This window comes from Drosophila pseudoobscura, chromosome X (assembly GCF_009870125.1).
Source record: "Drosophila pseudoobscura strain MV-25-SWS-2005 chromosome X, UCI_Dpse_MV25, whole genome shotgun sequence".
NCBI classification, from domain to species: Eukaryota; Metazoa; Arthropoda; class Insecta; order Diptera; family Drosophilidae; genus Drosophila; species Drosophila pseudoobscura.
In genome coordinates this window covers 33,620,572-33,644,262 of record NC_046683.1, presented here as the reverse complement: position 1 = coordinate 33,644,262, position 23,691 = coordinate 33,620,572, and the positions used below count along the sequence as shown (strand labels likewise).

At 44.3% G+C, this 23,691-nt stretch overlaps 1 protein-coding gene across 15 annotated transcripts in view; it reads left to right on the top strand.

Moving 5' to 3' along the window:
- Nucleotides 1–23,691, top strand: part of mmd (disintegrin and metalloproteinase domain-containing protein mind-meld) — a 557,313-nt gene that overhangs the window by 218,585 nt on the left and 315,037 nt on the right. For 14 of the 15 annotated variants that reach the window (XM_033383140.1, XM_033383136.1, XM_033383138.1 and 11 more), the window contains one exon: nucleotides 22,502–22,648. In XM_033383140.1, coding sequence (XP_033239031.1) covers nucleotides 22,502–22,648 — 147 coding nt within the window. Of the gene's footprint in view, nucleotides 1–22,212; nucleotides 22,262–22,326; nucleotides 22,437–22,501; nucleotides 22,649–23,691 lie in introns of those variants that run through there. The other variant, XM_033383139.1, reaches the window with a different exon arrangement.

Genomic DNA, 23,691 nt, shown 5'->3' with positions numbered 1-23,691 from the left:
AAAAATTTATAATTTTTATTAAAGTTTAGTTTTGGACCTTCATTGCGGATCGCTGGTCTGACGTCCGATGCTTTTAATAATTTTTTCTGATTTTTCTTTATATATATTTTAATTTCATTATATCTAATATCCATATACCCTATCGTTTATATATATGTACCTATATATATCTATAACTTTTCTCGCTATTCTTTAGTGATAAATTCAAGTTTTTTATTTCAATTCAGTAGTCAATTAACTTTTTTTTATCATCGATAGTAGTAGGCATTGGTTGAAATTAAAGACTTGTGTTATTTTCGGTAGGGAAACTATTGTTTGCTAGTTTTTTTCTGATTCTGTGGCAAAATGTCTAGTATTATGTACTGAATAGACTTATAATTTCCTATTGACCTGGTGACGAAATGGGGTAAGGTGATAATTATAGTGATTTCCAGAACCTTCTCACAGCTGGAAATCATGGAAGGGTGGGTAAAGCATCGTGTCGGTCGACTATCATCTCACGACCTCACGCCAGCGATACCATTAGGAATAAGTATTTCAGAAATTGTGGCAAAGGTTTCTTTAAAGGAACTTAATTAATGTATCTGTAGAATTTTGAGGTAATTTTATGTTAAGTGACTTTAATCAGGCTTCGGACCAGTGCTGCCAACTTTTTATCAGAAAAAAGCTGTTTCTAACTTAAAGAGAACAAAATAAAAACTGAAAATAAAAAAAAAAAAACAAAAAGCGTAAATAATGGTGTTAACAATTTTGTATTAGAGTGATATTTCATATTTTTTTAATACTATTTTCATTAACTCATCCAGTTCTGTGGGGCTAGCTTCTGATTCGCATTTGTACGACATGGTCGTACCAATCATGCAATCAAGCATTTTCCAAGTCTTCGCAAGCCATACCTGTATACTTAAATAAAAACTAATAAACCTAATTCTGTTTTTATACGATCTTTTTTTACACGGTTTGGAAATGGCACGGTTAGAAAATAAAAAATTTAAAATTTTTAACACGATTTTATTCCATTTAGCACTGTTTAACATCTTCAACTTGCCAGGAGCTGTTTGGTCTTCGATAAGCGAGTCTAGTAACCTAGTGCCCATGTCACGACATGACTTTGTCGACGGATGCTTGACCTGCCCCTGTCTCAAGACAATCTTGTGAAAAATTCCTTGGGTCGATTGCTTGATCTGTGCTTTGTATCGGATCCGACCTTAGTGTCGTTAAGCCGAGCCCTTCCGCTCACTATACCTGAAGACGCCTACCATCCTACTTTCGAAGTGTAGCTAGATATGGGACCAACTGTATTGGATCGGTCGAGAAGACTACCTGAACGTGTCCGCTGCTTTCGCAAATCCGAGTTTGCGAAGCTTAATAACCTCAATAGGGATTTTTATTGGTCCGCTTTGTACTTGTGCACTGATGTCATAAAAGGCACAAACATTTTTTACAATGCTCTTGGCACATTTTTTGTCCGACTAGATCTGTAAAAGCCCCTTGGTTTACCAAAGAGTTATCCAGTCCAAAAAACTTAAAATCAAGACTTTGTAAAAAATTTCAAGAAGTTTGTTCTCCTACTTCTCACTCTCACTATGTAATAGCTCGGTCAAACTATCATTTTGTAATACGTCGGCAAATAATGATCAGGCAATTGCCGATCTTTTTGCCCAATTTTTTCAACCACCTATTCTGAGGAAAGCTACTCTGGACATCCGTACACATATGGTTTACCCAAGTCGAACGGCATTTTCAGTCCCTTGTTAAATGAATGTCCTCTACTTGATGATCTTCGACCAGTTTAGCCGGTGTTTTCACCGGGTCCAGACGGGGTTTCAGGTTGTGTACTCAGATACTGCGCCGAGGCTCTGGGTGGATCCTTGCTTAAACTATTCACCCTGTCCATTGATTCTTCTTGCTTCCCCCCGATCTGGAAGGAATCGTTTATAATTCCTTTCCATAAAAAAGGTAGCAAAGTTATCCGCTATTCCCAAAATGTTTGAGAAGGTTTTAACTCCGCACTTGCAACATCTCTGCAAGTCACTTTTATCTCCAACTCAGCATGGATTTATAAGGCGGCGATCAACCACCACGAACTTGGTAGAGTTTACCTCTTTCATTATTAAAGGCTTTCAAGGTTACTTACAGACGGATGTTATTTACATCGACTTTAGTAAAGCATTCGACTCTGTAAACCGTTCCTTTTTAGCGCATACACTTGACCTTTTAGGGTTTCCGCCCAACCACCTGAGATGAATTTCTAGCTATCTTTGTTCCAGGTCTCAAAGAGTCCTCTACAAAAACTCCCTCTCTTCACCAGTAAAGGTATCTTCGGGAGTACCACAGGGCAGCCATGTAGGCCCCCTACTCTTCACTCTATTTATTAATGACTTGTCTTCGGTATTAACATATTCTCGAGTATTTATGTATGCGGATCATGTTAAACTGTGTGTCCAGTATAAGGACATTTCATTTCATTCTCGCTTGCAATCCGATCTAAAAAACTTTCAGTCATAGTGTTGTGCAAACTTGTTACACCTTAATGCCTCGAAATCCAAAGTTATGACATTTCACCGTTCTACCCCCTTGTTGGCTCCGTATAGCCTATTTGGTGGTTCTCTTGAGAATTATACCCTGGTGGATTATCTTGGTGTTATGTTAGACCCCAAGTTAAAGTTTTCTGAACACATTTCTACCATGATAAATAAGGCCATGGGCGTGCTTGGGTTTATAAAGAGGTGGTCAAAGGAATTTGACGACCCCTATATCACAAAGACTCTATACCTCGCTTGTTCGTCCGATCTTAGAATATGGCTCATGTGTATGTGCCCTCAGTACAAAGTACACCAGGACCGTATATAATCAGTACAGAATGGTATGCGGGTGTGAAAATTCCATCCAACTCTAGTAGACTGCTATTAGTAAACCGAAATGCTTGGTGTGATTTTTATGCACAACTTCATCAGAGGTGACATAGACAGCCCTGATCTGTTGAGCCGCTGAACCATTGTTTCTTCCACTTTGTAGATCGAATTATTCCTTGCATGAACCGTTGAGGGTCTTATGCTCGGATTATAATTCCCTCAGCCTCAGCATATCCACCACTAATTCTCTTTCTCTTATTAAATTAATACTCCTTAAACACCTTTCTAGTAATTAGTAATTGTAGTGGTATTTGTATTTTGAATGCATGTCTAGTTCTCTTAATGAGTTAAGTGTATATTTTCCTCGAATATTAGTCTAACAGCTATCTTTCCTGGATGCTCGCGTAACAGCCTGCTGCTGGTTTCAGACGGGCCACTTGACGGTGTAGTAATTGCATCGCATGTCAACGTCCAAGAAAATAAAAACACAAATAGATAAAAACAGATACAGCTCACAAGCAGCTAGAAATCAAACGAAAAAAGAGAGAGCATAAAGCGAATAAGTATGTACATATTTGTTTCTCTTTCGTTTTTTGCGTATAAACACATATGTCGGGCCAAGCAGCTTAAACATTTTAAATTATTCCCAGTGGTGCGGCCCAAAGGAAATGCATTTTGGTGTTGTCGTTTCCAATGCCCCCACTGCAAAGTTCATTTGCTACCGCATATGCTCATGCAGCGGAATTCTTTCGTCTCCTTATGTCACAATCTCTCGGACTCGGCTTAACAGCGTCCCCGAGCAGCTCTAACGCTCTCGGGCTATCATACGCTCTCGCTCGCGTCTAAGCTTGCTGCATAGGGCCCGGCAATTTGGCCCGTCAGCCCTTGCATGGGCAGTCTTGAGCTAATCGTCGCAGCTATTAGACTAACATCCTCGCATCAATCGTTCGCCCCAATCATTCCCATATGTACATACGCGATAAGTTGGTTTACATATGCAAATAAATTGTGAATTATAAACAGCCTCTCGACTTTCATTAACTTCATATTGCAACAGTTGTTAAAAACGCTTAATAGCTTAACATTTGGTGACCCCGACGTGATTGTGCAATAAATAATCCATCAGTGCAATCACAATTACCACATAAGTTATCCATACATATATACACCGGCCTCCCCTGCATATTCGGTAGTGCACGTAGCTGTTGGCTTGCGCTTCTCTTTTCGGTCATCTTCCCGCAAGAAACGTTTCTTACACCGGTCGCCTTTGTATATACAGTTCGTACATAGCTGTTCGCTTGCTGGGCTCGGTTTTTGTCGTCTATTGCTCGTGTTACTCTTTGCGATCATCTTCCCGCTAGAGACGTTGGTCTTTCTGCTAACGCTGCCGCTACCATGGAAATTAATGCTGCTAACGAAATTCCAATGACCAGTGAGCAAAACAGGGTGTCTTTTTTGAAGCTTAAGTCAACGGAATTATGCGAGAAAATGAAAAGGTTAGCTACCGCTTGGCAGAATGAGTCGTCGGACTGTTTCATTCTACCTTGGCTGGAGGAAACACTGGAGGTTTGCTCGATACAAGAGCTTCGGAGGGCAATTGGCCAAAGAATATATTTGCAGCAGGAAGCCATTTAAAAAGGTGCTGTCCAAGTCATGCACAGCTGATGGAAGTCATCAGAAAACAGTTGGTAAATTTAGCACTAATATAGAGTATAAAGGTATAAGTGAAGAACTAGATATATACATAATCCCCTCGTTAAGTCAAGATATTTATTTAGGAATTGATTTTTGGACGTCTTTCGATCGTTTGCCCCCATCCTTAGAGGTGGCAGAAATATCAGCCGCCACAGAGCAGCACGTTCTAACAGACACTCATGGGCAGCCAAAGTTTCGCTCCTACAGTGGGTTTTGGAGTCTCTAAAACTGTGTTCTAAAATATTGGCTCCCTCTGGGAATGAGTTAGAGTGAAGAGCAGTACTCGTTGCTCATTACATATTCTTTCTAACGGTGGCATATTATCGGGTGGTGTAACGGTTGCGGTTGGACAGTACAGATCCAGGGTCGGCTACTGCTGTGGTGCTCGGGCATATCGCATGCAATAGCCTTGGGCCAATTAGCGATGCAGGTCATAGCATATTTGGGGTGTGTGCATGCAAGCTCGATTTAAGGAAGAGCTGATCGGAGCTTTCGTAAGTGCTGTGCAGCGAAGATTTTGAAACGGAGCGTTGAGCAGTGCAAAAGCACGATATCGTTCTCTTTTGGAAATTTGAATCGGTGCAGCCGGTGATTATCTCCGCCTCGGTAAGAAATATATATTTTAAATCGACCACGTGCAAGATCCCAAAAAGAAAAAAACCCAAACCGAAAACGACAAAAGTAACTTCGAAAATCCCGTGAGAAATTAATAACTGTGCACCGAGAAACCTGGCAAGGCAACTACCCTGGCGTAAAGTGCCTATTTGTCTTGCCTCACCACCAGAGATTTTTTTTTTTTGCAAAGCCGTGCGACCCACATCTCTGCCAAGAGCGACAACACTCTAGTCTCCATGGAAAAGATGGAAAAACGGTATGTTAAAGTGCACTGTATAGAAAAATTAGATTTTTTTTCTTAGCCCTTGTGGTTTTGTTTTTGTATCGCCCATAGGGCCCTGGCCACGAGCGGTAGCCCACCCAGCTCTTCCAAAGTTCTGCCCCCACACCAAACTCCGACCTTTGACGGGAGTACTCTTCGCGAGTCTATCTTCGGGAGCCGACCTTGGTGTGTGGCCGAGATTTTTTTCCTTTGGAAATCGTTGGAAAAGTTGACCTGCCCGGTTACATAACCTCCACCGGCCTTAACCTTTGCGCCATCCATAACTTTCGCGCAGGCTCCATGCGTCTTGGAGTTGCGGTGCATAGAGGTCATAGAGATCACCCCTCCCCGTATGCTCCGCTAACTCGCTTTCTGCGACGGCCAAGAAGAAGAAGCTACGGATCCGGACCAAGATTTTGTTGCATAGTTAAATTTTAAGTTTTTGGGTTTAGGTTAGGTTAGGTTCAGGCGGTAGCCTGGGAGAGTGATGAAACCCTCCCAAGCTCACTTGGACCTATAGAAGGTCCGTTGTGGTGCCGCATGGGCGTGTGCCCCTTCCCAGTGCCTAGAAACCGTGGAGAAACAGGCTGTTGCAAATTAAGGGCAGTCCCATCCGGAGGCTTGGATGAATCTGGACATGGTCCCCGGTTTGATTTCGGACAGGTCCGAAATGTCTGTTAGGAAAGCAGCCCCGAGAAAACGAAGACGACGATTTCCAAGGGCTGGGCAGTGGCAGAAGAAGTGGGCGACCGATTCCTCCTCCTCCTCGTCTCGACAACTCCTGCAGAAGTCGTTATGAGGGATTGACAGTCTAGAGGCATGAGTGCCAATCTGCCAGTGTCCCGTAATGGCTCGAGTAACTGCAGAGCACTGTGCTCTGCTGAGCCTATACAGCTCGGCTGAGCGCTTCTTCGATCGATATGGCCATATCAATCTTGAGATTTTACAGGAAGCTGTTTGCTGCCATCTCCTATTGGCATTTTGCTCAAACAATTCGTGCGTGAGGAGCCTGCACGTAGCCAGAGGCATCGCTACCTGCTCCCTCTCCATAAGGAGAGGAATTGTAGTACCCTGCCTTGCTAGCTCGTCGGCGGCGTCGTTCCCCTCGATGTCCCTATGGCCTGGGACCCATATAAGGAAGAGGTCTAACTGATCTGCGATCTCGTGCAGAGACCTGCGGCAGTCATTTACAGTCGCTGAGTTCGACGATATTGAGCCTAGAGCTTTAATAGCTGCTTGGCTGTCCGAGAAAACGCACACTAAGTGCGTGTCTAGAAATAGTTTGGAGACGATGGAAATGGCCTCCTTGATGGCTACAACCTCCGCTTGGAACACACTGCAGTGGTCCGGGAGCCTGAAGCAATGACTGATGTTCAGCTCGCTGCAGTAGACTCCGCCTCCCACGCGGCCGTCTAACTTTGAGCCATCAGTGTAGAAGTGAACCGCATTTGCGGGGTCTGGTTCGCCCATCTGCCAGTCCTCCCTAAGTGGGATTGATACCTGGAAAGGCGTCGAGAGGTGATCAGTAGGGACACAATAATCTGTCCTCTCTGGTAATTGCGGGTGTCTCGTCAGGATTCCCGAGTGCCCGACCGCGGACGCTTTCCACAGTCTGGCTTCTCTCATTCTGAGTGCGGAAAGTGTTGCCACTTTCTTTCCCATGAGATCTATGGGGAGGAGGTCCAGCACAGTATCCAGGGCTTCCCCTGGAGTAGTGCGTAGCCCGCCAGTTATGCATAGCTCTGCCATGCGTTGAACTCTGCTGAGTTTGTTGAGGCATGCCCTTTTGTCTAAGGCTGGCCACCATACTACCGCTCCATAGAGCATGATCGGTCGTATGATGGTGGTGTAAAGCCACCGAACTATATAGGGGGTCATTCCCCATCTTAGTCCGATGGCTTTCCTGCAAGTATAGAGGGCTACTGTGGCCTTCTTTACTCTATCCTCTATGCTCAATTTCCAATCGAGCTTTCTATCGAGGATTAGACCAAGATACTTGGCGTTGTTGCTGAAGATTAGCGCTTCCCCACATAGTCTTGGGGGAATCAGTGCCGGTACTTTGTACTTCCTAGTGAAGAGCACCAGTTCCGTTTTAGACGGGTTGACGCCTTACCCGCATTTGTCTGCTCATTTTGACATCTTCATGAGAGTGCTTGTCAGGCACTCACACAGCGTCTGCGGGAATTTACCCGAGAATGCTATAGCAACATCATCCGCATACGCCACCACGCGGCAGCCACCCCCCTCTATCTCCCGCAGCAGTTCGTTCACTGCCACGTTCCATAGGAGGGGCGAGAGGACTCCGCCCTGCGGGGTGCCTCTACTGACAAATCTGGTGGACGTTGACGTCCCCAGTGATGCCTCAACCGTCCTGCATTGTAGCATCTGATCGATCAGGCTCACCGTCCGGGAGTCAACCCCCAGTTCCGTCAGTGCACTCGTGATGGCGGTCGGTAGGATGTTATTAAAGGCGCCTTCTATGTCCAGGAAGGCTACCAGGGTGTATTCCTTACAGTTGAGGGACGCTTCTATGATTGATGTGATCGTGTGTAGGGCCGTTTCGGTGGATCTTCCTTTCCGATAGGCATGCTGGGAGTCTGAGAATAGACTAGGCGGAATATTTACCGTGAGATGCATCCCCAAAAGCCGTTCCATCGTCTTCAGAAGGAAGGACGATAGACTTATGGGTCTGAAATCTTTGGGGGCAGCGTGCGAGGGCTTGCCTGCCTTGGGGATGAAGACGACTTTGGTATGAAGCCAGGTTTCCGGGATATATCCATGGGAGAAGATTCCCTCATATATCCTTTTGAGCCAACTAGTGCCTTTTTGTCCAGCGTGACTCAGTTGGGCAGGGATGATGCCATCTGGTCCCGCGGATTTGTATGGTTTGAAGCTTTTTATTGCCCAGGAAATGTTCTCCTGGCTTAGCAGGTTCATGATACCACTTGAGGCAACGGAGGGAGCCGCGATGTAGTGTGGTCTGTTTTCATCGCAACCGGGAAAGTGGGTGTTAAGGAGAAGATTTAGCGACTCATTGCTGGACGTTGTCCATGATTGGTCGGCGTTCTTCAGGTAGCCCAGAGTGGGTGTAGTCTTCGAGAGAACTTTGCGCAAGCGCGAGGCTTCCGAGTTATTCTCAATGTCGCTACAGAACTTACGCCATGAGGCGCGTTTGGCTTTCCTCAGTTCTTTATTGTAAACTGACAGACTGGCCTTGTAATCGGCCCAGTTCTGCTCAGCGTTTTCGGCCTTAGCTTTATTGAAGAGTCTTCGGGAGGCTTTCCGGAGTTCCCTCAGTTTCGGATTCCACCATTCAGGTTTCTTCCGGCCTCTGCTCTTGCTAGAGGGGCAGGATTTATCGAGCGCCTCATTGCAGGCGTCGGTAAATAGTTTAACAAGATGAGTCGTGGCTTTCCTGGAGATCTCCTCCTCAGGTGGAGTCTCAGGGAGAACACGACAGAGATGGTCTGAGTACCGAGCCCAGTTTGTCCGCCTAAGGTTACGAAATTGAGCTGGTCTCGGTAGTGAAAAAGAGAATACGGTTTCCACGTACCTGTGGTCCGAGAAGGAGTGCTCTTCCAGGACCCTCCAGGATACGATGTTCCCGTGTAACTCGTGAGAGGCAAGTGTGAGGTCCAGGACCTCCTTGCGGTTTTTAATAATTAAGGTGGGATCACTCCCCCTATTTAAAAGGACCATCTGAGTGGTCAGTAAATAGTTGAAGAGGTACTCACCCCTTTCGTTGGTGTCAGTGCTTCCCCACTGGCAGTGGTGTGCGTTGGCGTCGCACCCTACGATTAGGCCGGTGTCCTTGGCCTCGCAGTCTGTGATTAGCGCCCTGAGCGCCTGTGGAGGGGGGTCTGGTTGGTCGTGACCCATGTACGTGGAGCAGATTCTCAGTGAGCACCCCTGGCCTTCGAGGCTCACTGCTGTTTGGTCTTCATTGCTGAAATTTGGGAGCAAAAATAAGTGCAAATCTCTTTTTGCAAGGATGCAGGTGCGAGTTTTACCTGCGGAGTCAGCTACGTATAGCTTATAGTCAGGAGTCCTCAGACCAGAGACCCTGTTTCCGAGGATCCAGGGCTCCTGAATGAGGACTATGTCGGCTCCACCCTTGGCTAGGTGGAGCAGAAGAGCAGCGCATGCTGCCTTACAATGGTGGAGGTTTATCTGCAGGAGTATCAGTGACATTCCTGAGGTCCACCTCCACCATTGTCCTGTCGTGGTCGCTCTCCGAAGAGTCCAACTCCTCCGCGACCCCGATGTGTTTGAGATCCCTAGTGAGATCGCTCACGTCTGAGACGTAACCATCTAAGATGTCATCCGACACCACTGATGCCACGTCTGACACCGCAGGCTTGATCTCCATACTAGGGATCTCCGGGGGCTCCAGGTCTGGCTCGACCGTCGGCTGCATGCCTTTGGAGTCGGACTTGTACGGTACTACGACTACTTTCTTGTAGCCGTAGTCCACAGCGCCCTCCGTGTCGTGGAGAAGTCTGACCGACTCCTCGTTCAGGACGAGGATAATTTGGCGCCTCTGCCCGTTGCTCTCCTCTACTTTGGCCACCTTCCAATCGGCTGTGGGAAGGTGGGGGTTGCAGACCTGCAGAATCCGGAGAATCTTATCCGGCTCTGCAGGCTTCGCCGAGACCCACGCTCTGGCCCTCGGCTTGCTGGGGATGTCCTCCCACTTCACGACCTCCAGCTGGGCTCCTGGGTAGACCTCCTTGAGCGACGCTACCGCCTTCGCGTAGAGGGCCGCCGAGCGAGCATCTTGGCAGGCGATGGCTTTCACCCTGCCTTGGTGCCACCCGGCGTCCTCACACTTGGGCGGTGGTCCTCCATTCTCCTCCAACTCCTGGAGGAAACGGTCTTGGAGCTCGTTTTCCACGAGGTGCCACTTGTCCCTAGGGATCTGCCCGTCTTTAGAGCCCCTGTCTAGGACTCCAATCAGGGTTTTTCCCCTCGCCACCTCGGCAAACGAGCGGTTGCTCAATGTCTTTGTCCTCTTGGCCTGTTGGACTTGTGTGGCGGTGTCCTCCGCCGAGCGTTGCCGCTTGCTTGGGGCCTTGGCTGTGGCCTTGCCAGCTTTGGCTGGCTGGTAGTCGGGCAGGACTGTCTTGGCCCATCGCCGCGATTCGATTCCCTGGGCAGACGCCAGGAACACCGGGTCGTCGTGCCCAGGATGAAGGCCGCACGTCTTTTGTCCTGAAACTTGGGCCTATCTTTGGAGGCAGAGGCGCCGCCTGCCGGGGTTGTCAAAGGGTTCCCGGTCCCAAGGGGTCCGCCAGCCGCGATATCGCTCTGCATGGTCGCCCCCCCGGTAACCGGGTCGCCCTTGGGGCCCCCCGACGTGGATTGGCCCGATTGGCTTTTCGGTCCTCTCTTCACAGCGCCTGCTGCCTCGAGACGGTGGACCGACTTAGTCTCCTTCCCCGTCTTTTTGGGCACTGGTTTCCCAGATGCGTTTGTAGAGGGATGGTCTTTTCCCTCCGGCACTTTAGGAGGAGTGCCGTGCTCCTTTGCGGTGTTTTTTGTGTTAATGTTTAAATTTTGCATATTTGGTCCCACGAGTAGGCGGGAAGGGGTTAGTCGCCCGAGGCATAGCCCGCGTGCCCCGGGAAGCCTTATTAAAACTGGAGGTCGGCAGGTATCCAGAGTCCGCATATAAGCGACCGAGCACCCCCTCGGCCATGCATCCCTCGGCATATGACAGTGTCACCTTGGATTGGGGTTATTTCACTGAGAGTTTTCTTCTCTCCGCCCGACTACAATTAGCCAGCATCCTTTTTTGGGTTTATTATGAGCCCTTCTATTCCTATGTAACTTTCATTAACTCTGCGTCACAAAACTACATTTATTTTGCTGGATAGCATAGGTGTGCGTGGACTCGGGGTGGGGTAGTGTCGATGCCTCGGCTAGTTGGAATGAACTTACGCAATTTGATATCGTTCAGATGATTAGACAATTTATTAAGAATATTTTTTAATTAAGAAGCTACTTTTTAATTCTTAGATTAGTACGATGGTTTTTGGTACAACGTCTGTACTAGGGGCCGGGATTTTGCGTAAGATCTCCTCTGGTTCTAGCCGGCGTCTATTTATACGCCTGTTGTTGATGTTGTTGCTGCGATCGTGGTTTGACCTGGCTTTACTTCTTGTGTTTTGGCGACTAGGCGTATTAGCCGTTGGCGTTTTTCGCGAGCCTCCGCGGTGTCATACAAAACGTAGCCGACAAATACCAGCGAAAGGAAAAAGAACCTCACAAAAAGAAAAAATTTATAATTTTTATTAAAGTTTAGTTTTGGACCTTCATTGCGGATCGCTGGTCTGACGTCCGATGCTTTTAATAATTTTTTCTGATTTTTCTTTATATATATTTTAATTTCATTATATCTAATATCCATATACCCTATCGTTTATATATATGTACCTATATATATCTATAACTTTTCTCGCTATTCTTTAGTGATAAATTCAAGTTTTTTATTTCAATTCAGTAGTCAATTAACTTTTTTTTATCATCGATAGTAGTAGGCATTGGTTGAAATTAAAGACTTGTGTTATTTTCGGTAGGGAAACTATTGTTTGCTAGTTTTTTTCTGATTCTGTGGCAAAATGTCTAGTTTTATGTACTGAATAGACCTATAATTTCCTATTGACCTGGTGACGAAATGGGGTAAGGTGATAATTATAGTGATTTCCAGAACCTTCTCACAGCTGGAAATCATGGAAGGGTGGGTAAAGCATCGTGTGGGTCGACTATCATCTCACGACCTCACGCCAGCGATACCATTAGGAATAAGTATTTCAGAAATTGTGGCAAAGGTTTCTTTGAAGGAACTTAATTAATGTATCTGTAGAATTTTGAGGTAATTTTATGTTAAGTGCCTTTCATCAGGCTTCGGACCAGTGCTGCCAACTTTTTATCGGAAAAAAGCTGTTTCTAACTTAAAGAGAACAAAAAAAAAACTGAAAATAAAAAAAAAAACAAAAAGCGTAAATAATGGTGTTAACAATTTTGTATTAGAGTGATATTTCATATTTTTTTAATACTATTTTCATTAACTCATCCAGTTCTGTGGGGCTAGCTTCTGATTCGCATTTGTACGACATGGTCGTACCAATCATGCAATCAAGCATTTTCCAAGTCTTCGCAAGCCATACCTGTATACTTAAATAAAAACTAATAAACCTAATTCTGTTTTTATACGATCTTTTTTTACACGGTTTGGAAATGGCACGGTTAGAAAATAAAAAATTTAAAATTTTTAACACGATTTTATTCCATTTAGCACTGTTTAACATCTTCAACTTGCCAGGAGCTGTTTGGTCTTCGATAAGCGAGTCTAGTAACCTAGTGCCCATGTCACGACATGACTTTGTCGACGGATGCTTGACCTGCCCCTGTCTCAAGACAATCTTGTGAAAAATTCCTTGGGTCGATTGCTTGATCTGTGCTTTGTATCGGATCCGACCTTAGTGTCGTTAAGCCGAGCCCTTCCGCTCACTATACCTGAAGACGCCTACCATCCTACTTTCGAAGTGTAGCTAGATATGGGACCAACTGTATTGGATCGGTCGAGAAGGCTACCTGAACGTGTCCGCTGCTTTCGCAAATCCGAGTTTGCGAAGCTTAATAACCTCAATAGGGATTTTTATTGGTCCGCTTTGTACTTGTGCACTGATGTCATAAAAGGCACAAACATTTTTTACAATGCTCTTGGCACATTTTTTGTCCGACTAGATCTGCAAAAGCCCCTTGGTTTACCAAAGAGTTATCTAGCCCAAAAAACTTAAAATCAAGACTTTGTAAAAAATTTCAAGAAGTTTGTTCTCCTACTTCTCACTCTCACTATGTAATAGCTCGGTCAAACTATCATTTTGTAATACGTCGGCAAATAATGATCATGCAATTGCCGATCTTTTTGCCCAATTTTTTCAACCACCTATTCTGAGGAAAGCTACTCTGGACATCCGTACACATACGGTTTACCCAAGTCGAACGGCATTTTCAGTCCCTTGTTAAATGAATGTCCTCTACTTGATGATCTTCGAGCAGTTTAGCCGGTGTTTTCACCGGGTCCAGACGGGGTTTCAGGTTGTGTACTCAGATACTGCGCCGAGGCTCTGGGTGGATCCTTGCTTAAACTATTCACCCTGTCCATTGATTCTTCTTGCTTCCCCCCGATCTGGAAGGAATCGTTTATAATTCCTTTCCATAAAAAAGGTAGCAAAGTTATCCGCTATTCCCAAAATGTTTGAGAAGGTTTTAACTCCGCACTTGCAACATCTCTGCAAGTCACTTTTATCTCCAACTCAGCATGGGTTTATAAGGCGGCGATCAACCACCACGAACTTGGTAGAGTTTACCTCTTTCATTATTAAAGGCTTTCAAGGTTACTTACAGACGGATGTTATTTACATCGACTTTAGTAAAGCATTCGACTCTGTAAACCGTTCCTTTTTAGCGCATACACTTGACCTTTTAGGGTTTCCGCCCAACCTCCTGAGATGAATTTCTAGCTATCTTTGTTCCAGGTCTCAAAGAGTCCTCTTCAAAAACTCCCTCTCTTCACCAGTAAAGGTATCTTCGGGAGTACCACAGGGCAGCCATGTAGGCCCCCTACTCTTCACTCTATTTATTAATGACTTGTCTTCGGTATTAACATATTCTCGAGTATTTATGTATGCGGATCATGTTAAACTGTGTGTCCAGTATAAGGACATTTCATTTCATTCTCGCTTGCAATCCGATCTAAAAAACTTTCAGTCATAGTGTTGTGCAAACTTGTTACACCTTAATGCCTCGAAATCCAAAGTTATGACATTTCACCGTTCTACCCCCTTGTTGGCTCCGTATAGCCTATTTGGTGGTTCTCTTGAGAATTATACCCTGGTGGATTATCTTGGTGTTATGTTAGACCCCAAGTTAAAGTTTTCTGAACACATTTCTACCATGATAAATAAGGCCATGGGCGTGCTTGGGTTTATAAAGAGGTGGTCAAAGGAATTTGACGACCCCTATATAACAAAGACTCTATACCTCGCTTGTTCGTCCGATCTTAGAATATGGCTCATGTGTATGTGCCCTCAGTACAAAGTACACCAGGACCGTATATAATCAGTACAGAATGGTATGCGGCTGTGAAAATTCCATCCAACTCTAGTAGACTGCTATTAGTAAACCGAAATGCTTGGTGTGATTTTTATGCACAACTTGATCAGAGGTGACATAGACAGCCCTGATCTGTTGAGCCGCTGAACCATTGTTTCTTCCACTTTGTAGATCGAATTATTCCTTGCATGAACCGTTGAGGGTCTTATGCTCGGATTATAATTCCCTCAGCCGCAGCATATCCACCACTAATTCTCTTTCTCTTATTAAATTAATACTCCTTAAACACCTTTCTAGTAATTAGTAATTGTAGTGGTATTTGTATTTTGAATGCATGTCTAGTTCTCTTAATGAGTTAAGTGTTTATTTTCCTCGAATATTAGTCTAACAGCTATCTTTCCTGGATGCTCGCGTAACAGCCTGCTGCTGGTTTCAGACGGGCCACTTGACGGTGTAGTAATTGCATCGCATGTCAACGTTGCCGTTGCCCGGCTCCCGGCGTTGGATAGGGTCTCTAGAGACTTCTCTATGTCCTCCGCGGATTTCACTGTGCCCGGACTCGCGAGCTTCGAAGTAACTGTCTTTTTAAACTTTTCCCAGTTTGTATTCCGGGGGCTTCTATAGACTATGACCTTCGAAGAATGTTTGAAATCGCACTTAAACTGAATGTACTTGTGATCTGAGAAGGAGGGTCTTTCAAGGACCCTCCAGCTAGATACCGTAGTACTGTTTCCCGTTGCAAGTGTTAGGTCTAGCACGTTGGATGAGGTCGGACCTACGAAGGTGTGCTCCTCCCCGACGTTTGCTATATATAGATTAGTTACTAGTATAAAGTCTAAGAGTGACTCACCTCTATCATTGATGTCGGTGCTTCCCCACACATTGTGGTGGGCATTGGCATCCGTCCCGATGACGAGTTGATAGTTTTTGGTACCGGCTTCTGTCACCAGGCTCCTGAGTTCGTCGGGTGGTGCGGGTCTGTCGTGAGCCATGTAGCAGGAAGCCACCAGAAGGCGCTTTTCCTCACTTTCCAGCATCACAACCGTCAGGTCATCCGTGCTGTAATGAGGCATAAGATAAGCTTAGATTCCTTTCCGTACGAGTACGGCGGCTCTGTTCCTTTTTACCGATGTTGAATACAACAGATTGTGATTTGAGGACTTTAGTCTGGACACTGAGTTGCCTGTCCACGACCTCCAGCTTGGCCCCCTCATTTCCAGTTGGTCCCCTCCCGCTTCCAGTTGGCAGACCGTACGCGTCAGCCAACTTAGGGTTGGATCGTTGTTTCAACTTATTCATCTGCGCAAAAAAGACGCGCATGCACCAGCTTCCACTGTGCTGCTGTCATCCTGCCGTTCTCATCGCTACTGTCAATTAGTGCCACGATCTTTGAGCTTGGCTTCTTCGTCGAATTCGGTGGATGGGTTGCACTCTTGTGCCCGCGTTGCCGCTTGCTCACCGGAGTGTCCTTGATGCCACTCTCAGTCGAGCGTTGTCTTTTGGTAACCATCATCTAATCCACCTTATTGGCATATTCGCCATTCGACGCCCTTATCTGTGGCATCTGAGCGTAATGTAGCCGGCCCTCCTCTACTCTCTGCTCGGCCCAGGCTAGCTTGACCTTGCAGCCGGCTTTTGATATTGAGGGCCGCTTTGTAGTGTGATTTGGCCTTCATCCCCTCCTTGGTGGGTGCCAGCTGGTGCCTGGTTCCGGCGAGCGGAGAAGGCTCTCTTCCTCCGTCCTGCTCAGAGAGAGCACGCTCTCCAGATCCGTGTCTGTGTCGACTACGGCATCTGTGCGGCTCAACTTGCAGGCTGCGGAGTGAGTTGTTTTTGTTGTTGCTGTTGTTGTGGCAGTAGCTTTACAACTGACTTGGCCTGCTCCCGCCAAGTCTGAGGTGTGACCGCTGGCGACACGCAGAGAGGATTGCTCCTCCCCGTGCACGCCGGTGGTAGCAGTCACGCTTCCCACCGACGTTTGGGTTGACATCTTCGCCTCTATATTTGGCCCGAGGGTCCATACTGGTTAATATTTTTCGGGGGGACCACCCCCTAGCGTTTTAGGCCTGACCGCCAGGCACCTCTAGCCATGGCCCTGGTTCGCTTCCCCCGACTTTGAATCGGGAAGACGCCGGACCATAGCCTTAGCTAGACACTGTATTACACCGGACAGAGCAAGCGACAGTGCATTACCCTTGTCCGTGGTAATGCAGTGTCCATTGCCCAGCCGGCACCCTCGTGGAGGGTTCAGCTAGAGGATTTTCGCCAGCCGCCACGCAAAAAGGTGGAAGATAATTTATTTATTTAATTTAAAAAACGACTTACAGGAACCTCCATCGACGAAGCGATTCCGATTTGGGTTTCTGAAAAGTAAAAAAAAGAACACATAATTCGCCCTGAGCACACACAAGGCTCAGGCAGGTCGAGCTAAGTTTAACTGTGATTCTCTATCTCTTTTCTCCCCGTCCCTCATGCCCCTTCGCATTCCTCTGCGCTCAGTTTCGCATTCCTCTTTGCGGATCACCGGTACTTATCGAGCACCGGTGTGTGGGGGCTCGGCTTAAGAGGCAAAGTTAGGTGGAGAAAGAAGGAAAGAGATAGAGAGAGAAAGAAGCCTAACTGAAGGGGGACAATAAAAAGAACCGGCTGAAAAAATGCTTAGAGCGTAGGCTGTGCTATGCTATTTTTGTTTTATCATATTTTGTGTTCTATTGGAGCTGGCTGGATTTCGGTGACAAATTTCTGCTTTGCTCTGCCACTAATTTCCACTATCCGCAGAACACTTATTTTTTCTCGGCCTCCTCCCCTACGCACGGGGTATGGACGCATACGCGGAGCCATGCAATAAGCCGACGCGGCTGCCGTCTGCCGGGCACTAGTTGGCCTTCTCTCTTGCTCGAAGGCGAAGTGAGTGACGACCCAACGCTCCGGCGAATTTCTGTAAATTGCAGCTGGTTGTCGCGGAAGACGAGACTCCTCCAAACTCCAGCCTAGGGCAAATTGCAGACGCATGGAACACACATTTATACACTTGCGCTTGGCTGTTTTTTTTTCTCAACTTACCCAAACGGGTGCCCGTCGAAAGTGTGTATATCACTAGATAACGCCTCACTGCCTGGGATATAATTCACTTTTTTTTTTACTGATTTTAATGGGTTTCTATCTTTTTTTTTTAATAATGTAATCAAACTGCCACTTTAGAGGGTACTTGTTGAACACCACTTGACGCTGTCGACCAAGCTTGGAGTGTTGAACTTCTTCTTGTTGAACGTCGACTTCGCTCTCCTTTCGACGAGGAAGTTTGACCTGGCTCTGACCCGCTCTCTGATCCCAGACCCTCGTTGCCAACTGTTAGAGAGAATTTTCTCTTTCCACTCGATAGACGGTGCCTAATTTTCGGCGGACCCCAAAAATCCTAGGCCTTCTCACAGCAGCTACAAGCCTCACCGTACAGAGGTGTTAGTTTAACCGTGCGCTTTCCGGCTTTGCCCTGGCCGGCTGGGCTGGCTTATGGGGGAATATGCCGTCGGTTATTTTTCTCATTGATCACCAACAAGTACGAAAGTTTGCGTACAAAGGAATGCGGTTTGGGGAAAGGGGAACCTCGGTACAGCGGGCAAAACAGATGGATAAAGCGAGAGGAAAAGAACTGCAGTCAGATCGGGGTGGGTACTAGGCGATGTTCGGTCTTGGGCTGCATGCGATAAGCGGCATACAGCAAACGAGATCCCTCCCAAAACCGTTCCGGTAAGAGTCTGCTGCCTAAGCTCAGGTGCGGGTCCGCACCTAAATTAAGTTTATTCACGGAAGAACCCCGAAATATAGGTATATTTCATTATATTCATCTTCTAATATTAATTAATTTCTGAGTATTCAAATCCGCAATGTGAGACTATGGGAAGCTAACTTAAGAAATTATGATTATAGGTAAGGGTAGATGTTGATCAATGTACTTATAAGTTTCAAGTTACTTAAAAATATAAAAGAGCTTATTATATTATAAATTTGGAAAATGAATAAAGATAAGGAAATAAAAATGTTTCAGGCTAGAGGGAAATGGTATGCGATATTGTGGGCACCAAACACGCATGCGAAAGATGATTATCTCCATCAGTATTTTCCCTCAAAGGGAGTTTCACCACCGCGTGAAGTCGTCACACCATCGAGAGTTTATTCTTACGGGCCTGATCGTGCCTCATTGTGTGTGTTTTCATCATTCTGACTATAATAATAATACGATCTGGAGCAGATTCTGCAGTCTAAAAGATATTGTCATTCTATACGATTCTACGTTTTTTTGTTTTCTCGTATCTTTAAATATATACATTATGGGGTCGGAAATGCTTCCATCTTGACGTTACACACATCCACTTTCACCAAAAATCTAATATACTCTATACTCTATACCCAATACTCATATTGAGTATCGGGTATAAAAAAACGAACGTCAGAACGTACGATTGAGAACTGCGGTCTCCCCAAGAACTAGGGGATGTAAAACTGTGGGCCAATTCTACTTTTATAAATCCTCTCTTTTTTCGAATTCTTAGACGTTGACAAGAGGCAAGAGGCGATGCAATTACTGCACCGTCAAGTGGCCCGTCTGAAATTAGCAGAAGGCTGTTACGCGAGCATGCAGGAAAGAGAGCTGTTAGACTAATATTCGAGGAAAATTAGCACTAAAGGTACTAAGAGAACTAGGCATGCATTCAAAAAATAAATACCACTACAATTACTAGAAAGGTGTGTTAGGATAAGTAATTTAAAAAGAGGAAGAGAATAGTGGTGTATATAATATGGCTTAGTGAATTATAATCCGAGCATAAGACCCTAAACGGTGAATGCAAGGAATAATTCGAACTACAAAGTACAAGGAGCAACGGTGTAAAATTTGTAGTAATAGGAATCGTGAAGTTTATGCGGCTCAACAAATCAGGGCTGTTTATGTCACCCCTGATTAAGTTGTGCATAAAAATCACACCAAGAATTTTTGGGGGTGGGTGGATATATCACCAATTTATCAATTATTCCTCTGTGTATACGGAGAGCGCCACTAAACTTAATGCCTTGCTGACCAACAGAAGAAAGAAAGACCCAGAACCGGAAACTCTCGGGCGACGTGGTGTCAGCTTTTTCTCCTCTTTGCCTGTACCCTGTCATTCGACCTTGACAGCTGTCCGCCTTGAGTGCGCCTTGGTTGCCGCTTGAGGACGCCATGCGTGTGACCGCTACCTCTTTAGGCCCATCACCGGTCATTGTTTCCCCCCCCCCCCCCCCCCTCGCAGCTGTACCGATCGTCAGCACATAAAATTCCTTCAACCAGCTGTACACATATAAAGCTAGGATTCCCCTACTACGTAAAGCTGTTTTCAGAAACACTGTCCCTGGATTATGCCTAACTCAATGTACCCAAGTTTAAAGCTCGCCTTTCCCCTTCGCATTAGACATGAAGAAAGGAAAGGAGGGCGCCTACTTTCAGGCGACTTTGCAACGTTCGCTAAACGACTCATTACACATTCTATTTTCAATGCGCATATTAACGATATTAATTTTGCCTTGGTTACGATTGAAAGTACTTCCTAATCGGCTCCAAAGCGCCATATTCCCAGCTTGTAATCGGTCCGATAATCGCCGAATTCCTTTGACATAATTGGTTTTTGGGGTCATATTTATTTTCAATGCACAACTAACTCACTGATCATTTCAATCGACTGACCACGAAAGGCCGATTTAAATAATAATTTTAATTGCCAAGTGGTAAAAAAAAGTTAGTTGGACGAGGTAACGAGGTCAAAAAACCAATATACACGACTAATGTAGAGCATCGCGTCACTTGGCACACACAATAACAACAATGAACAGTAATGGTGACAAGCGAAAACGAAAGAATTCACCGCTGAAACTCTGAGTATTTGTATATGTTGTGTGTTTGCGTACGTTTGCAACGATCCTCACGGATCGACGACTAAATATCGAATTTCGTATTGATTGACGAGGTACGATTGTCCTAATTACTAGTTGGATCCTACTGACGCCAAACCGATACATACGACGAATACAGGGTAGCGTCACATGGTGATCGGTAGGATCAAGCGCGCCAAACGAAAAAAAAACACGCAACAACTACGACGATAAGCAACGGTGACGAATGTTATTATATACGGTAAATTTCGTCATTTAAAGGTTTGGTGAAACGGCTGCACCTTAGCTCTTTTACAAGAAAAATATGAAAGCACAACAAATTTTTTTTACTTTTCCCGAGTTTTGAAAGTTAAAACTTTGAAACACTTTATTCGGTTTTTACACGGTTTTTAGATAACACGGTCTGACAATACAAAATTTTAAATTTTCTTTACATTTAACACGGTTTGACATAACACAACACAAATAGATAAAAACACACACAGCTCACAAGCAGATAGAAACCAAACGAAAACAAGAAAGAGCATATAAAGAAACCTAAAAAAAATGTTAAAATTTAAACAATTATAAAGCCCAAAAAAAGGGGCTCACAGCGGAAATGTAGTGCAGCATAGTATCATAAGGCCAAGAATTTTTAAAGTATTAGTGTGTATTACTTGGTTGTTATTTACATCTATATCTAAAGGGTTGTAATTATGTTTTGCACATACATACTTATGTGCAGCATTTTGCATTTCTCTAAAGAAAGACCAGCTCCTGAATAGATGTTATTGAGTGTGAAGGAGAATATACTGGAACAAGATGGGAAGAACACATTGAGTGATCAAGGTGTGTAAATGTTTGATGGGTGGAAATTTAAGTAGGCATGCCGTTATTAAGTCAGCTTAGGTTATGGGAGATCAATATATTTTCTATAAGAAGAGTCCCTCTGATTGGATTTGCCAGAACCCCAAATAGGGCTCCACGCGTTTAGGTCACCTACTATAATTTTTGGGGCTCTTCTGCTTGAACTTATATCTGTAAGTTTCTAAGTAGTGAATTGTGGATATGTGAAGGAGACAATATGTGACGGGGTATTTTAAATGGGTTTCTTGGAGAGCAATTAAGTCAGGGTTGTGGTCTTTAATTAGGACCTGCAAGTCCAGTAAGTTATTAAACAAGCCGGTTATATATAATTGATAGAGACATCTTATAACTATAAGATAAAAGTGAGTTTAGTTTTTTTTTTTGCAGGTATGTATGTTAAAGATGTTAATTGGGCGGGCCTCACAGACCGCGACCATTATGACTCTCGATGTCGCTTTTCGATTGCGGAGCAATAACATAATAATGTGAGGCCCGCCACTTGAAAGAGATTTATCAAAAGATTCCAGTCAGCGTTCTCGTCTTCGTCAAAGTCAAAGAGAGACTGTTGTGTGTGTGGAGATGTGAAGGGTGGGATGAATGGGTGAAAAAGAATATGAGTCAGTAGTTTCAATGAGTTCCTCGTTTATTTATTTGGTTTTTTTCTTTTTTGATTGTATGCTGTTATTGTCCGCGGCTAGCAGGACAGCGTTTTATATTGTGATTGTTGTTATCGTTGAAATAGCGGTGTTGGGTTTTTGATAATTTTCGGAATACTTTAAGCATTTGAACTAAATGTTTAGTTTGGTAAAATTACAATCACAAAATATACTTGAGTTTAAAATATAAATTGAAATATAAATATAAATATAACGTGCTTGGTTTGTAAGCAGCGTGTGATAGAAAACTGACCTAATGGTGTGTCCTATTCAATTGTCGACAAGTATATGTATGTATGTATATATATATATACATACATATGTGCATAACCCAATTTAATATTATATAAATTAGATCTTTATATTATGTGGCTAAGCTTGGAACAATCAAGCTGCAAGTTCAAAGGCTCGCCCCTGAACACTAACTTCCTTTCTGGTTTTAAATGTGTAGTCAACGGAATTTTTGTAAATATACTCAAGCGCTTTTTTATTAAATTTCGTAATAAATAAAATTGTCATGTCTTTTTTAGGATATCGAACACTGTTATTACCATGGGACCGTGAAGGACTATCCAGGTGCTAGCGCTGCCTTCCATACTTGCAACGGAGTGAGTGGCGTCATACACATTGGAAACGAGACATTCGTCATTCATCCGTTTTATGGTGGCGATCTATCTGTAAGTAAGGAAACAACCGCTAACTATAGAATCGGACGGAAAATAGAAAAATGGAGCGCGTATTTTCGTATTATACTACAAAATATATTATAAGTTATTAGCTCGCCTTATTAACACCATATAACAAACTAGAAGCGTTTTTTACCAGGAATGAAACCAACGTTTCCTGACCATCCAACAATTTTAAATTGAGCTTTCTATTTGTTGGCATTACTTGAGTACTATGTTACACATAGATTTTTACAATCCGAACCAACAAAAGGCAAATAAAAAAAACCTCGCAGCCCCAAGTCTATCAGAAAAAGTGGGTTTTGATTTCAAGGTTACATTGTGTAATAGCCAATTCGCCGATTGTGGCTAAGGAGTATCTGATAATATGGAATCATCTATATCTATTTATATATCTACATACATAGGCCTTGGGACCAAGACCACTCTCATTTCTCTAAAATGCACAGGATGATGTATGACTGAACTCATTTCGACGCTCAAATTTTGTAATATCTGGGAATATAATCGCATTAGGTATAAAGACATGCCTGCAAGTCATGCCTCTGATCTGTTGCATTTGTGAAGAAGATTTTTCCGTTGTTAGATTTTAACATAGGGTTTTATTGTTCGATGTTTTAATTTACAAAGTTAGGGGACGTGGCCGTGAACTACGAGTAGTGTGTCAAAATGTACATGCAATGTAAGCATATGTATGACTGAACTCATTTCGACGCTCAAATTTTGTAATATCTGGGAATATAATCGCATTAGGTGTAAAGACATGCCTGTAAGTCATGCCTCTGATCTGTTGATCTAACATCTGATCGAACCTCTGATCTAACGTTGGATGACAATTCTAACTGGCTTACGATAACAAAAATTTTTACTGCGAGTAGTAATGCTGACCGTTCAACGAATATTTTGACTGAGAAAAGGGCGAAGCAATGCACTATAAGCAGTATAGTTACATTAGTATAGGTTACAGTTTTATGTGCATGCATGCACAAAGATATTGAAAACTTGAAAATTTATTGATCTTAAATTTAGAAAAA